This window comes from Pan paniscus, chromosome 2 (genome assembly GCF_029289425.2).
Source record: "Pan paniscus chromosome 2, NHGRI_mPanPan1-v2.0_pri, whole genome shotgun sequence".
Taxonomy (NCBI): Eukaryota; Metazoa; Chordata; class Mammalia; order Primates; family Hominidae; genus Pan; species Pan paniscus.
Window position 1 is genome coordinate 134,018,822 of NC_085926.1, and position 13,868 is coordinate 134,032,689.

A 13,868-nucleotide genomic window follows, 5' to 3' on the forward strand; every position below is an offset into this window, starting at 1 on the left:
TAAAATTATTTTTAAATTATGCATAAATAAAAATGTACTCACATTCTCATCATGGACGATGGTTATGGTTTAGCTTGTAGCTAGTGAAAAGCAAATTTGTGAAAAGTATTGCCTTTATGGAGCATGTTTCTAACTAGCTTTGTAATTTTTTTTTAATCTACATTTAGCTTCATCAAGCAGGATTATTGAAAGGATATTCTCTGGTGCAGTAACAAGGTAAGAAAACGTTTAATGCTGTGTTTAAAAATGAACTACAAGTAATACCATAACCATCTCATTTTAGCAAAGCTTCCTGAATAATTTGGCAGTGCTATTGGACCAAATAATATCCTATAAAACATAGTTATGGCTTAATACAAGACAGTAATTCTTTTTTAAAAAAATAATTTCAACTTTTCTGATTCGGGGGTACACGTGCAGGTCTGTCACATGGGAACACTGCGTGATGATGAGATTTGGTGTATGGAGGATCCTGTCACACAGGCAGTGAGCACAACACCCAACAGGCAGTCCCTCAGCCCTCACTGTGCTCACTCCCTACCCACTTCAGCAGTCCCCAGTGTCCATTGTTCCCATCTTTATGTCCATGTGTACTCAGTGTTAGCTTCCACTTACAAGTGAGAACATATGGTATTTGGTTTTCTGTTCCTGTGTTAATTCGCTTAGGATGATGGCCTTCAGCTGCCTCCATGTTGCTGCAGGGACATGATTTCATAATTTTTATGGCTGCATAGTATTCAATGGTATATATGTACCACATTTTCTTTATCCAGTCTACTGTTGGTAGGCATCTAGGTTGATTCCATGTCTTTGATATTGTGAATAGTGCTGGATAAACATACAAGTACCTGTATCTTTGTGGTAGAATGATTTATTTTCCTTTGGGTATATACCCAGTAATGGGATTGCTGGGTCGAATGGTAGTTCTGTTTTAAGTTCTCTGAGAAATCAACTGCTCTCCACCACAGCTGGACCCATTTACATTCCCACTAACAGTGTATAAGCATTCCCTTTTCTCCACAGCCTTACCAGCATGTGTTACATTTTGACTTTTTAGTAGTTGACATTCTGACTGTTGTGAGATGGTATCTTGTTGTGGTTTTGATTTGCATTTCTCTAATGATGAATGATGTTGAGATTGTTTCATGTTTGTTGGCTGCCTGTATGTCTTCTTTTGAGAAGTGTCCGTTCATGTCCTTTGCCCATTTTTAAATGGGGTTGTTTTTTGCTTGTTGATTTAAGTTCGATATAGAGTCTGGATATTAGACCTCTGTTGGATACATAGTTTAAGAATATTTTCTCCCATTCTGTAGGTAGTTTGTTAAATCTGTTGATAGTTTCTTTTGCTGTGCAAAAGCTCTTTAGTTTAATTAGGTCCCAATCATCAATTTTTGGTTGTGTTGCAGTTGCTTTTGAGGACTTAGCCATAAATTTTTTGCCTAGGCTAATGTCAAGAAGGGTATTTCCTAGGGTTTTTTCTAGAATTGTTATAGTTTGAGGTCTGATATTTAAGTCTTTAATCCATTGTGAATTAATTTTTTATATGGTGAAAAGTAAGGGTCTGGTTTCATTCTTCTGCATATAGCTAATCAATTATCCCAGCACTGTTTATTGAATAGGGAGTCTTTTTCCCGTTGTTTGTTTTTATCGACTTTGTCAAATATCAGATGGTTGTAGGTGTGCAGCTTTATTTCTGGGCTCTCTCTTCTGCTCCATTGGTCTGTGTGTCTGTTTTTGTACCAGTACCATGCTGTTCTGGATACAGTAGCCTTATAGTGTAGTTTGAAGTCAGGTACTATGATACCTCTCGCTTGGTTGTTTTTGCTTAAGATTGCTTTAGCTATTGGGACTTTGTTTTTGGTTCCATATGAATTTTAGAATGGTGTTGTTGTTTTTTTTCTTAAAAAAAAACTAGTCTGTGAAAAACGACATTAGTTTAATAAGAATAACATTGAATCTGTAGATTGCTTTGGGGAGTATGGCTATTTTAACGATATTGAATCTTCCTATCCATGACCATGGAACGTTTTTCCATTGGTTTGTGTTATCTCTGATTTCTTTCAGCAGAGTGTTGTAGTCCTCCCTGTAGAGATTTTTCACCTCCTTGGTTAGCTGTATTCCTAGGTATTTTATTTTGTGTGTGTGTGGCTATTGTAAATGGGATTGCATTCTTGATTTGGCTTTCAGCTTGAATGCTATTGGTGTATTGAAATGTTACTGATTTTTATACATTGATTTTGTATCCCGAAACTTTAATGAAATTATTATTAGTTCTGGAAGCGTTTTGGCTTAGTTTTCAGGCTTTTCTAGGTATAGAATCATGTTGTCAGCAAAGAGAGATAATTTGACTTTTCCTATTTGGATGTGTTTTATTTCTTTCTCTTGCCTGATTGCTCTGGCTAAGACTTCCAGTACTATGTTGAATAGAGTGGTGAGAGTGGTCATCCTTGTCTTGTTGTTCTTAAGGGGATTGCTTCTAGCTTTTGTCCATTCAGTATAATGCTAGCTATGTGTTTGTCATAGACGGCTCTTATTATTTTGAGGTATCTTCCATTGATGCCTAACATGAGTATTAATCCTATATCTAAATACAGGTAACAGCATTTTATCCCAGTGATTATTTGCATTCATATTAAAAACCAGATTTCTTTTCTTCATATTTGCAAATGCCTTCTGGTTTCACCCTCTAGACCTTTGAAAATAAGATAGGCTGTGGAAGGGTTGCCCTTTATGAGGCATTTAGCATTATAATTTAAAAAATTTTAACTGACATATTACTTTATTTCTTAGCCTATCATCCTGATAAATGGTTCTGAGTAATTGCTCAGGAAATTTTATAACCATGTGTTTTCTTTAGGGGAAAAACAATACAGAAAGAGGGAAGAATGAGCTATGCAGATTTTGTTTGGTTTTTGATCTCTGAAGAAGACAAAAGGAATCCTACCAGGTATGATTTCTAAGTTTCCTTTGCCAAGATGTTAAACACATGCACAAAGCTTGAAAAAGTCATGGTGTATATTATACCTAGTGAAGCCAACTCAACGTGGCAATACTAAGATGAATTAGACTTAGTTTCTGCTGTCTCGGAGCTCTCCATCTCAGGAGATTGGCACTGAATCCATGTTCATGGCATATCAAGAGAAGTGCTGTTACCCACAGAAACAAAGGTGAAGTGACATGTAAGCTGATGACAAGTAGGGCTAGTAAGCATTCATGTGGAATATGGGAATAGATGCTATGAATTACTTGTTTTATCATCTTACTGGTTGAATGGTAAACCATTACTATTAGAGAGGGAAAGCAAATTGTGGATGACTAGTGTATAAGAACACATCCTCAGTCTGCCAGTTGAAATCATCTATGCTTTTCCTTGGCACTCCCAGACATATCTTGATTGGAGTTATTAATTTACACATTTCTTTCTTTCCATGTCTTGTTTAGGCAAAAAATCTAGATGCCTCGCTTCTTATCCCTACTTTGTGTAACACAACGCACTTGTAGTTTGTGCTCAGTACCAAGGGAGGGAGGGAGGGGTTATAGACCTTGATGGTACTTGCAGGTACAACTAACTCAACTATCTTAATATTGATTCGAAAAGTTATCTAAATGTTGTATATGTCCAGGTATGGTGGCTCACATCTGTAATGCCAGAACTTTGGGAAGCCAAGGCAGGAGGGATTGCTTGAGGCCTGGAGTTTGAAATCAGCCTGGGCAACATAACGAGACTCCATCTCTACAGATAAATGTTTTAAATAGCTAGGAATGGTGATGCACACCTGTAGTCCTAGCTACTCGAGAAGCTGAGGCAGGAGGATCGCTTGAGGGCAGGAGTTTGAGGCTGTAGTGAGCTAGGATCATGCCATTATACTCCATCCTGGGTATAGTGAGCAGGACACCAACTCTAAAAAAATAAATGTTGAATATATTGTTTAGAAGATGTTGAAATAAAAATAAGCCATTTCTTGGAGAGCTTGTTAGATTATTTTTAAATAACTTTGTTTTCCATTTTAAAAGTAATAATTTATTTAGAAAACATGAATGAGCAGAAGAAAAATAAATTTTAATACCAGTAATTTTAATACCCAGAAAAAAATATTAAAAGTTCATATATATGCTACTCTTTTTCATATACCAGCAGAGTAGAGTATCTCTTATCTGAAATTCTTGAGATCAGAAGTGTTTCAGATTTTGGATTTTTTTCAGATTTTGAACTGTTTGTTATACTTACCAGTGAGCATCCCAAATCTGAAATCCAAAATTCTCCAGTGAGTATTTCCTTTGAGTATGAGTTTTGAGTGTCTTGTTGGTACTCAAAAAGTTTTGGATTTTCAGCTGGGTTGCAGTGGGTCACACCTGTAATTTCAGCACTTTGGGAGGCCGAGGTGGGCAGATCACCTGAGATCAGGAGTTTGAGACCAGCCTGGCCAACATGATGAAACCCTGTCTCTACTAAAAATATAAAAAATTAGCCAGGCATGGTGATACATGCCTATAATCCCAGCTACATGGGAGGCTGAGGCAGGAGAATTGCTTGAACCCAGGAGGCAGAGGTCGCAGTGAGCTGAGATCACACCATTGCACTACAGCCTGGGTGACAAGAGCAAAACTCCATCACGAAAAAAAAAAAATATTAAAGATCTAAATGAAATGAAGACATCCCATGTTCATGGATCATTGTTAAGATGGCAGTAATTCCCAAACTGATCTACAGATTCCTAACAAAATACTAGTTACTTTGAGTCAAAAGCTTTTTTTGTTTTTCGATGGTTTTTATTTTTTTTCCAGAAATGGAAAAGCTGAATATTGAATTCCTATGGAAATACAAAGGGACCACAGTAACCAAAACAATGCTGAAAAAGTACAGAAAAAATGTAGGACTCATATTTCCCTATTCCAAAATATTTCACTACAAAGTGAAAGTAAACAACTCTGTGTGGTACTCGTATCATGATGGACATAAAAATAAACAAAATTGAATTGAGAGTTCAGAAATATATCCTCACATTTAGGGCTAATTGATTTTCAAAAAGGATGCTGGATGCCAGGACGATCCAATGGGGGAAAAAACAGTGTTTTTAATAAATAGTGCCAGAACAACTGGATATCATACAAAATAATATTAGGTTGGTGCAAAAGTAATTGTGGTTTTTGCAATTTCTTTCGGTGGCCAAAACTGCAATTACTTTTGTACCAACCTTACCTTTGGACCCCTAGTTCACATACTACAAAAATTAAGTCAAATCGATCACAGCCCAAAATGTATGAGCTAATGCTATAAAAAATTCAGAAGAAAATAGAGGAGTAAATTTTCACGACCTTGGTTAGGCAGTTTCTTAGATGTGACACCAAAAGCATAAGTATCAAAAGAAAAAGTCAATGAATTGGACTTCATCAAAATTTTAAATTTTTGGCTGGATGTGGTGACTCATGCCAGTATTCCCAGTACTTTGGGAGGCCAAGGCAGGTGGATTGCCCGAGCTCAGGAATTCAATACCAGCCTGGGCAACATGGTGAAACCCCGTCTCTACCAGAAATACGAAATGTAACCAGGCACAGCGGCACGCGCCTGTGGTCCCAGCTACTTGGGAGGCTGAGGTGGGAGGATCACTTGAGCCTGGGAGGCAGAGGTTGCAGTGAGTTGAGATCACGTCACTGTACTCCAACCTGGGTGACAAAGTAAGACCCCATCTCAAAAAAAAGAAAAAATTAATACTTTTGTGCATCAAAAGATATGATCAAGAAAGTAAAAAGACAACCCACAGCATGGAAGAAGATATTTGCAGATGATATATATGATAAGGAACTTGTATCTAGAACATATAAACAACACTTACAACTCAATAATAGAAAGACTGACCAGTTTAAAAAATGGACAAAGGATCTGATTAGACGTTTCTCCAGAGAAGATATATGCATGGCCAATAAGCACATGAAAAGATGCTTGACATCATTAGTCATCAGAGAAGTGCAAATCAAAACCACAATGAGATACCACTTCACACTAGGATAGTTATCAAAGAGTCAGATAATAACAGGTGCTGCCAAGCAGGTGGAAAAATCGGAACCCTCATACATTACAATAGGAATGTAAAATGGTGCAGCCGTTACGGAAAAGTCTGACATTTCCTCAAATGGTTAAACATATCATATGACCTAGCAATTCCACTCCTTAGGTATATACTCAAGATATATGAAAACATGTCCACACAAAAACTTGTACACCCATTTTCATAGCAGCGTCATTCACAATAGCCAAAGGTTGGGATCAGCCCAAGATAAACAGATGTCATCTATTCATATAACCAAGTATTATACAGCAGTAAAGAGAAATGAAATACTGATACATACTACACACGATTGGATCTTGAAAACCTTATGTAAAGTAAAACATGCCAGTCACAAGACACCACATACTGTATGAATTCATTTATATGAGTTGTCCAGAATAGACAAATGTATAGAAACAGGAAATAGGTTAATGGATGCCTAATCCGTGGAGAGCCTGTGGTGAAATGAGGAATGAGTGCTAATGGGTATGGAGTCTCTTTTTGTAGGTGATGAAAGTGTCCCTATATTAATTGTAGTGATGGTTATACAACTCTGTGAATGTTAAAAACCCTTGAATTGTACATTTTAAAAGGAACAATTATATGATATGTGAAATATATTTTGGTAAGCCTGTTTAAAAAAAAGACTTAGAATACTAGAAAGTATGTTCTGTAAACAAAATGGAATTAATGTAGAAATCAATATGAGAAAGACAACTGGAAAATCTCCACACACTTGGGTATTAAACAACACACTTCTAAATAATCTATGGATTAAAAAGGATGACTCAAGGGGAATTAGATATTCACGAAGTAATAAAAGAATGCTACAAATAACATATACATACACAGATATGGTGACCTCAATGAAATGGACCAATTTCCTTTAAAGTCACAAATTAATAAAACTCACCTAAGAAGAAATACATAACCTGAATAGTCAGATGTCTATTAAAGAAAATTGAATTCACAGTTTAGAACCTCCTGAAAAAGAAATCTCCCAGCCCTGATGATTTAACTGTATTCTTACAGTCATTTGAAGAAGAAATAATACCGAATTCTGCACCACATTTTCCAGAAAACAGAAAGGGGAGGAATAATTCCCAACTCATTTTATAAACAAAACCAGACAAACACATACCAGAGAATAAAACTACAGACTGACATCCCTCTTGAATATAGACCCAAAATCAGTAACAAAATACTAGTAAGTCAAGGCTTAGTTCCTCAAACTTTCAGGTCCCTCTTCCAGAATCTGCAGATGCCCCAAGGGAAAGATGGTCCCAAATGCTAGGTGCCCCTCTCTGGATTTTCTTCTTCTAGATCTGGATACCATAATTCTTCACTGCCCTGTTAATTCTCCAGCATCTTTGAACTGTTTTTTTTTTTCTATGGGGGGAGGTCCCCTCAATTTCCTCAGTGGAAGGCATGATCCCACTTAGGTAATCATTAGCAGAAGTGGAGCTCTTCAGATCAGTTTTTCACATCATGAGATCCATAACTGGATTCTCATAGAATGTTACCAACAAAGGTTTTTTGAGTCAAAAGCTTTCTTAGACCTCCTTTGGTGCTCCTTTTCTACCTTGCATGTTGCCTTTCTCCTAACAGCTCACATATTGAGATTCCATTCTTTGCCGGTGACTAGTATTTTATATGTAATGGCTTATTTAATCCTCATATCACTATGAGTTGAGGTGTCAGTGGTCCCATTTTTCAGTTGATGAAACAGAAGCTCTAAGAGACTGTGCAGCTAGTAAGTGTCCTAGCTTGGATTCAGACTCAGGTTTGTATCTCTCCCAAACCTGGACTCTACCACTATATGGCCTGTCATCCAGATGCCATTCATTTGCATGTCTACCTTCTTTCCAAGTAGGCTGTAGACTCCCTAAAAGAGAGTTCTTTTTGTGTCATGAAATTGCTTGTTGCTTAAGAGAATCAAAATTAGGCCAATTATATAAGAAAATAACTACTGATTTTGCCCATTGATACTTGTTTCCTTGGTTTCTAGTGGCACTTACTAGGTACCCTGCATGTTATTCTCAGTGGTTCACATTGCTTTACTAAAGCAGAGTGTGAGCAGAAAATAGTGTCCACCATTTTGGCAAAAATGTCAGTACAGATGCTCCTCCACTTACAGTAGGGTTACATCCTGGTAAACTCAGCATCACTTGAAAATATAAGTCAAAAATTATTTAATACACCTAACCTACTGAACATTATACCTTAGTCTAGCCAGCCTTAAATGTGCTCAGAACACATCTTAGCCTACATCTGGGCAAAATCATCTAGCACAAAGCCTACTTTATAATAAAGTATTGAGTATCTCATATAATTTATTGAATACTGTACTGAAAGTGAGAACAGAATGATTGTATTGGTACTTAAAGTGCAGTTTCTAATGAGTGCATATGGCTTTCACCCCATTGTAAAGTCAAAAAATTCTAAGTCAAACCATCATAAGTCAGGGACTGTCTATAGAATGAAAATCAAACTCTTATTTAAGAAAATGGAACAGGCACCACTTTGCAGAAATGGGGTTTCTGGCTTATGAATTACATGGGTTGAAAAAATGAATTTCGTAAAAAAAGTAATACATTCACTAAGGTGTGATTAATCCTGCGTGAAATGCTGCATACGAAATTAGGATCTAGAGTCTTTCCTATGCCTGGTAACAGAGGTAGATATGGGAAGAATCTGGGTAGATTGTTTTCTGTGGACAAACTCTTGCAAACCCTCTTTTAGTATGTCCTTTAATCTCTCTGTCCTGGTTTTTATCATATTCTGCTTCTACCTTAGTCATCTGGCTAGATATCATCTCCAGGAGCTATTTCATTCACCTTTGTTATGCCTAAGGGCACTAGGCCAGTGCTTTTCACAGTAGTAAATAATAAAATATGTATATTGAATATGCAACAGAATATACATTTAATTACTGCCTAAGCAATAATGGAGTTTCCAGTAACTTTCTTCTTGAGTAGCATACATGAGTTTATATTAGGGGTAAGAAATCACTTGCTCAGCACTTAATTTCATTCAGTCCAAGGAAAGGACAAGAAGTAATCTTAGCTCATGGCTGTAGTCCCAGCTACTTGGGAGGCTGAGGCACAAGAATCGCTTGAACCGGGGGGGTTGGGGAGGAGGTGAGGAAGGTTGCAGTGAGCTGCGATCATGTCACTGCACTCCAGCCTGGGTGACAGAGTGAGACTTTGTCTCATACACACACACAAAATGTAATTTTGTTTATGTCTACAATATTAGAAATATAATTTGTCATTAATATCATTATGCTTTGAAAAACCAAATATTGGTGGTAAATATAGCAGAAATCTAACACTAGTGCTCTCTGGTCAGTTATTCCTTCTGTGTTTTCTGTTTTCCAATTTTCCTACAATAAATAGTCAATACTTTTAGGCTCTGAGAAGATCAGTTACCTTTGGTAAGAAAAAAAAAAAAGAATCTGCAATGAAAGAAACTTTAGAGAGTATCCAGTACTTTCAATAAGAAAATACCCTCTGAACATGTCCTGCATGTATTATCCATCCAGCCCCTGCTGCTAAACTTTTCAGGGACAGGTAACTATCCACTGAGGCAGCCTGTTCATTTTTCTCTTTCGTTCCTTGATCCTTATAGTCTCCAATATTCAGAGAATTATATTTGATTGATCTACCACATCTTTCAGATATTTAAAAGCAGTTATGTGCTTTTGGCAAATATTCAGGCAGTATATCTATCTTTGCATTCTAGCTTTCTTTCTCTCTTACGGGCTATTAACAAAGAACTGAAGGGTATGCTTTAGCTTTATTTATTGTAAAGAGAAGATTGTCTTAGTTCTTAGTTGAAAATGCAAGTAATTAAATTATTTCAGTTTCTATTTCACAGTAAAATAAGTTGTCTTTCACTTCAGTCCTCTTAAATCCTTGGTCAAAATCAAGATTTACTTTATTCCCTTTTGCCTGATTTTTGGTTCTCTTAAGATAATTAATGAGGAATTTCAAGACACAAAGAGATCTTAGAGGCCAGAGGCCACTCCCCTGCCCCTTTTGTACTGAAACCATTATTACTTAAAAAAAAAAAGTCCCAACAGTGTAACAGCCAGATATTATTACATGTATTGCAGCCCTCTGCTTATGAGATGTAACTCTTCAAGGTTTTCCCCACAATCAGGAATAGTTTGACAGTGGGGCAGCATTTTGCCCCTTTTATATTCTGAGAGTAGATATGATATGACTGAACCTCACCATAGCCAACCTATTACCTCACATTCATTAGGTTCAATGAATGTCCCCCTTTGTTCTTTAATAATAATGTTAAACATCAAGTTGGTACAATTTTTAAAATATATTTCTCAAAAAGACTTTGCCCACTCTGGGCAACATAGGAAGACCCGATCTCTATAAAAAGTTTTTAAAAAATTAGCCAGGTGTGGTGGTACATGCCTCTGGTCCCAGCTACTCTGGAGGCTGAGGCAAGAGTCTCACTTGAGCCCAAGAGGTTGAGGCTGCAGTGAGCCATGATTGCAGTACTGCACTCCAGCCTGGGTAACAGAATGAGAGCCTATCTCAAAAACAAATAGTAAAAAACTTTTCAAGTATTACATGTTCAATTTTTTGCAATAATGTAAACTATATCTTTCTCAGAAAAGGTACACACAGATCTTAATGTGACTTACTTGAAAACAGTCAACAGTTACAACTTAGTTATTTTCACTTTTCTCTCCCCAAAGGAGATTTTCTTTTAACCATTAAAGGTGTGGTTCTTAATATGGTTTCAGGCCAACAAGTGGGAATTTGAACAGCGGTCTCCTAGAACCTTCTCTTGAAAAGTTTTACTTTGCCATGAATTTGTGGTTCTTTAGAAAAACATTGTTCCCTATTACCAATTAATGTTGTTGGCTTCATAAAGGAAATGAGAAATAATAACAAAGTATTGGAAACTGGAAAGCAAATAAACATAGCAGACTGCCTGAATCCTAAGCCAGCTGAGGGAAAAACCAAGAAGCAACCAGATATACCCAGCAAAACCTGCAGACATTCAGGATTTGGGGATACTAGGAACCTTGGAAGTGGGGGTGGTGGGGTAAAGGTAAAGCCAAAACAGGAGAGTTTATAGAAAGTTTGTTTAAATGAACAGTTGATCTTCAGGTCATGTCCTCTACCCTAGCATAAAACTGGTGCTTTATTCCCTGGAGAACATAAAACAGAGGGTCTCCGGACTGGGGAGCATTGGGCACAGTTGAGATGTGAATGTGATCTTGAAAACAGATAAAATGAGTGTATGCATACTGAATGCTGAGACGCCCAGTCTTCATTCCTCACTCAGCTAACAGAATGCTGCCTACCTGCCCTGAACCTCCAAGCAAGAAACTGAAATGCTTTTCTGGGGAACTGACCTGCCCAAGAATAAAGACCTGAAGATTCGACACTGGGTCATCCCCAAGGAAAAAACCCAGCCCATTCATTTTACAGTAAAGCCCAGAGTCAACAAACCCACAGATCAGAACCTCCAATCAGCTTTTTAGCACCTACTCTCAAATATGAGCACAGAGGATCACTAGATACCTGAGTAAAGCCTCTTGCACAAAAGATAAAGGCCAGACAAATAGAGAGGGAAAGATAACTTGGATGAAACAGACTTTCAGAGAAAATAAAACATTACAAGAAAAAAAACAGTGATTAATATCCTCAGAGAGATATGAGAAGAAATTAGAGTACAGGACATGAACAGAATGATACTTTCTATGAAAGGAACATTCAGGAAACCAAAAAGCTCTTTGAGTAATCAAAACTACAATAGCAGAAATAAAAAAACAATGTTTAGAAGATAAAGCTGTGTAACCCTCCCAGAAAGAAACCCCCTCCCCCAAAAAAGATGAAACAATAGGAAATAGAGACAAGATACGAAGATTGGAGAAACAGATCAAAAAAATTTTAATATAACTGGAAAATGAAATATGGTACAGGCCACATAGGTAATTTTAAAATTTAGCCACAATGGAAAAATTTTAAAATAGGTAAAATTAATTTTGTTGTATATCTGTTTTGTATTTGCACTGAGAAAACATCTCAAATTTGATTAGCCACATTTCAGATGCTCAAAAGGCCACATGCGGCTAGTAGCTATACCATTACTGGGCTATGTAGATCTCAACCACAGTTCTTAAAAAAAAAAAAAAAAAAAGAGAGAAGGAGGGAAAGGGCAGGGAAGAGAGATACAAACATTTTCAAGGACTGAAGGATTCAGTTTCCAAACTGAATAGGCTCTCAGAAAAGCCCAGCCAAATAGATGAGCTAGATCTCAACCAAGGCCATCATGATATTTCAAACTACTAAGGACTCAGAGAAACCTCTGCGGGCTTCTAAGAGGCAAAAAACAAAATGGGTTACAGTCAAAGGAATAGATACCAATAAAGCTTTAGACTTCTCATCAATACTGGATAAACAATGGATCAATACTTTTTAAAGTATGAGGGAAAAGGCCAGGTGCAGGAGCTCACAACTAAAATTCCAGCACTTTGGGAGGCCAAGACAGGAGGATCTCTTGAGGCCAGGAGTTCGAGACCAGTGTGGGCAATATAGTGAGACCCTGTCTCTACCAAAAAAAAAGAACTTTTATTATTATTATTATTAAAAATTAGCCAGGCTAGGCGCCGTGGCTCACGCCTGTAATCCCAGCACTTTGGGAGGCCTAGGCGGGCAGATCACCTGAGGTCAGAAATTCGAGACCAGCCTGGTCAATATGGTGAAACCCCGTCTCTCCTTAAAAAAAAAAAAAATTAGTTGAGCATGGCGGCAGGCACCTGTCATCCCAGCTACTTAGGAGGCTGAGGCAGAAGAATCGCTTGAACCCGGGAGGCAGAGGTTGCGGTGCCAAGATCACACCACTGCACTCCAGCCTGGGTAATAGAGTGATAGAGTGAGATGCCATCTGAAAAAAAAGAAAATTTAGCTAGGCATCGTGCATGCACCTGTAGTTCCAGCTACTTGGGAAGATTGCTTGAGGCCAGGAGTTCAAGGCTGCAGTGAGCCATGTTGTGCCTCTACTCCAGCCTGGGCAGCAGAGTGAGACCCCATCTCTAAAGGTAAAACAAAAAATCTGAAGGCAAAACACCACAAACCTCTAATTCTATAACTAGCCAAAATACCAACCATATTAGAGGGTAGAAAAAAGGCATTTTGAAAGACCCAAGATCTCAAAAAATGTACCTGCCATGCTCTTTCATTCAAGAAGCTACTAGAGAATGCGCAGAGTAACAAAATAATGAGGAAACAAAGAGGAAAATGCAAGAAACAAGAATTAGGAGAAAGGCGAAAGGAATCCCTGGATGAAACTGAGCGAGGCCTAGAGACTAAGCAGCCCAGATTAGAGTAGGTCAGAAGCAACCAAGGAAGACTTCATCAAGAACATGCAATTGACAGAGCACCTCATGGGACTGAGTGTGGATTTAGACAACTGGCAGAATTTGGGGGTTGAATTAGTAGCAAGTACACAGAAAACTAAGCAAATAGATAAAAGAAAAATATAAAATTATAAATTCTGAATGTTGAGCAAGTTAACTGTGTTAAGAGGATGAGAAGGGCGTGTAGGTAAAGTGGTGACAAATTACAGAAGAACTAAAGTTCAACTTTCATAATGTGAAATCTACTTTTTGTTTGTTTGGTTGGTTGGTTGGTTAGTTGGTTTTTATCTTGAGGCGGGAGTCTCATTCTTTCACCCAGGCTGGAGTGCAGTGGTGCAGTCCTGGCTCACTGCACCCTCCACCTCCCAGGTTCAAACAATCCTCCCACCTCAGCCGCCCAAGTAGCTGAGACTACAGGCATGCAC

General features: G+C 37.7%; 1 protein-coding gene across 6 annotated transcripts in view; it reads left to right on the forward strand.

Moving 5' to 3' along the window:
- Nucleotides 1-13,868, forward strand: part of PPP2R3A (protein phosphatase 2 regulatory subunit B''alpha) — a 182,182-nt gene that overhangs the window by 121,945 nt on the left and 46,369 nt on the right. For all 6 annotated transcript variants that reach the window (XM_034957441.3, XM_063602939.1, XM_034957444.3 and 3 more), the window contains 2 exons: nt 168-216; nt 2,858-2,947. In XM_034957441.3, coding sequence (XP_034813332.2) covers nt 168-216; nt 2,858-2,947 — 139 coding nt within the window. The remainder of the gene's footprint in view (nt 1-167; nt 217-2,857; nt 2,948-13,868) is intronic.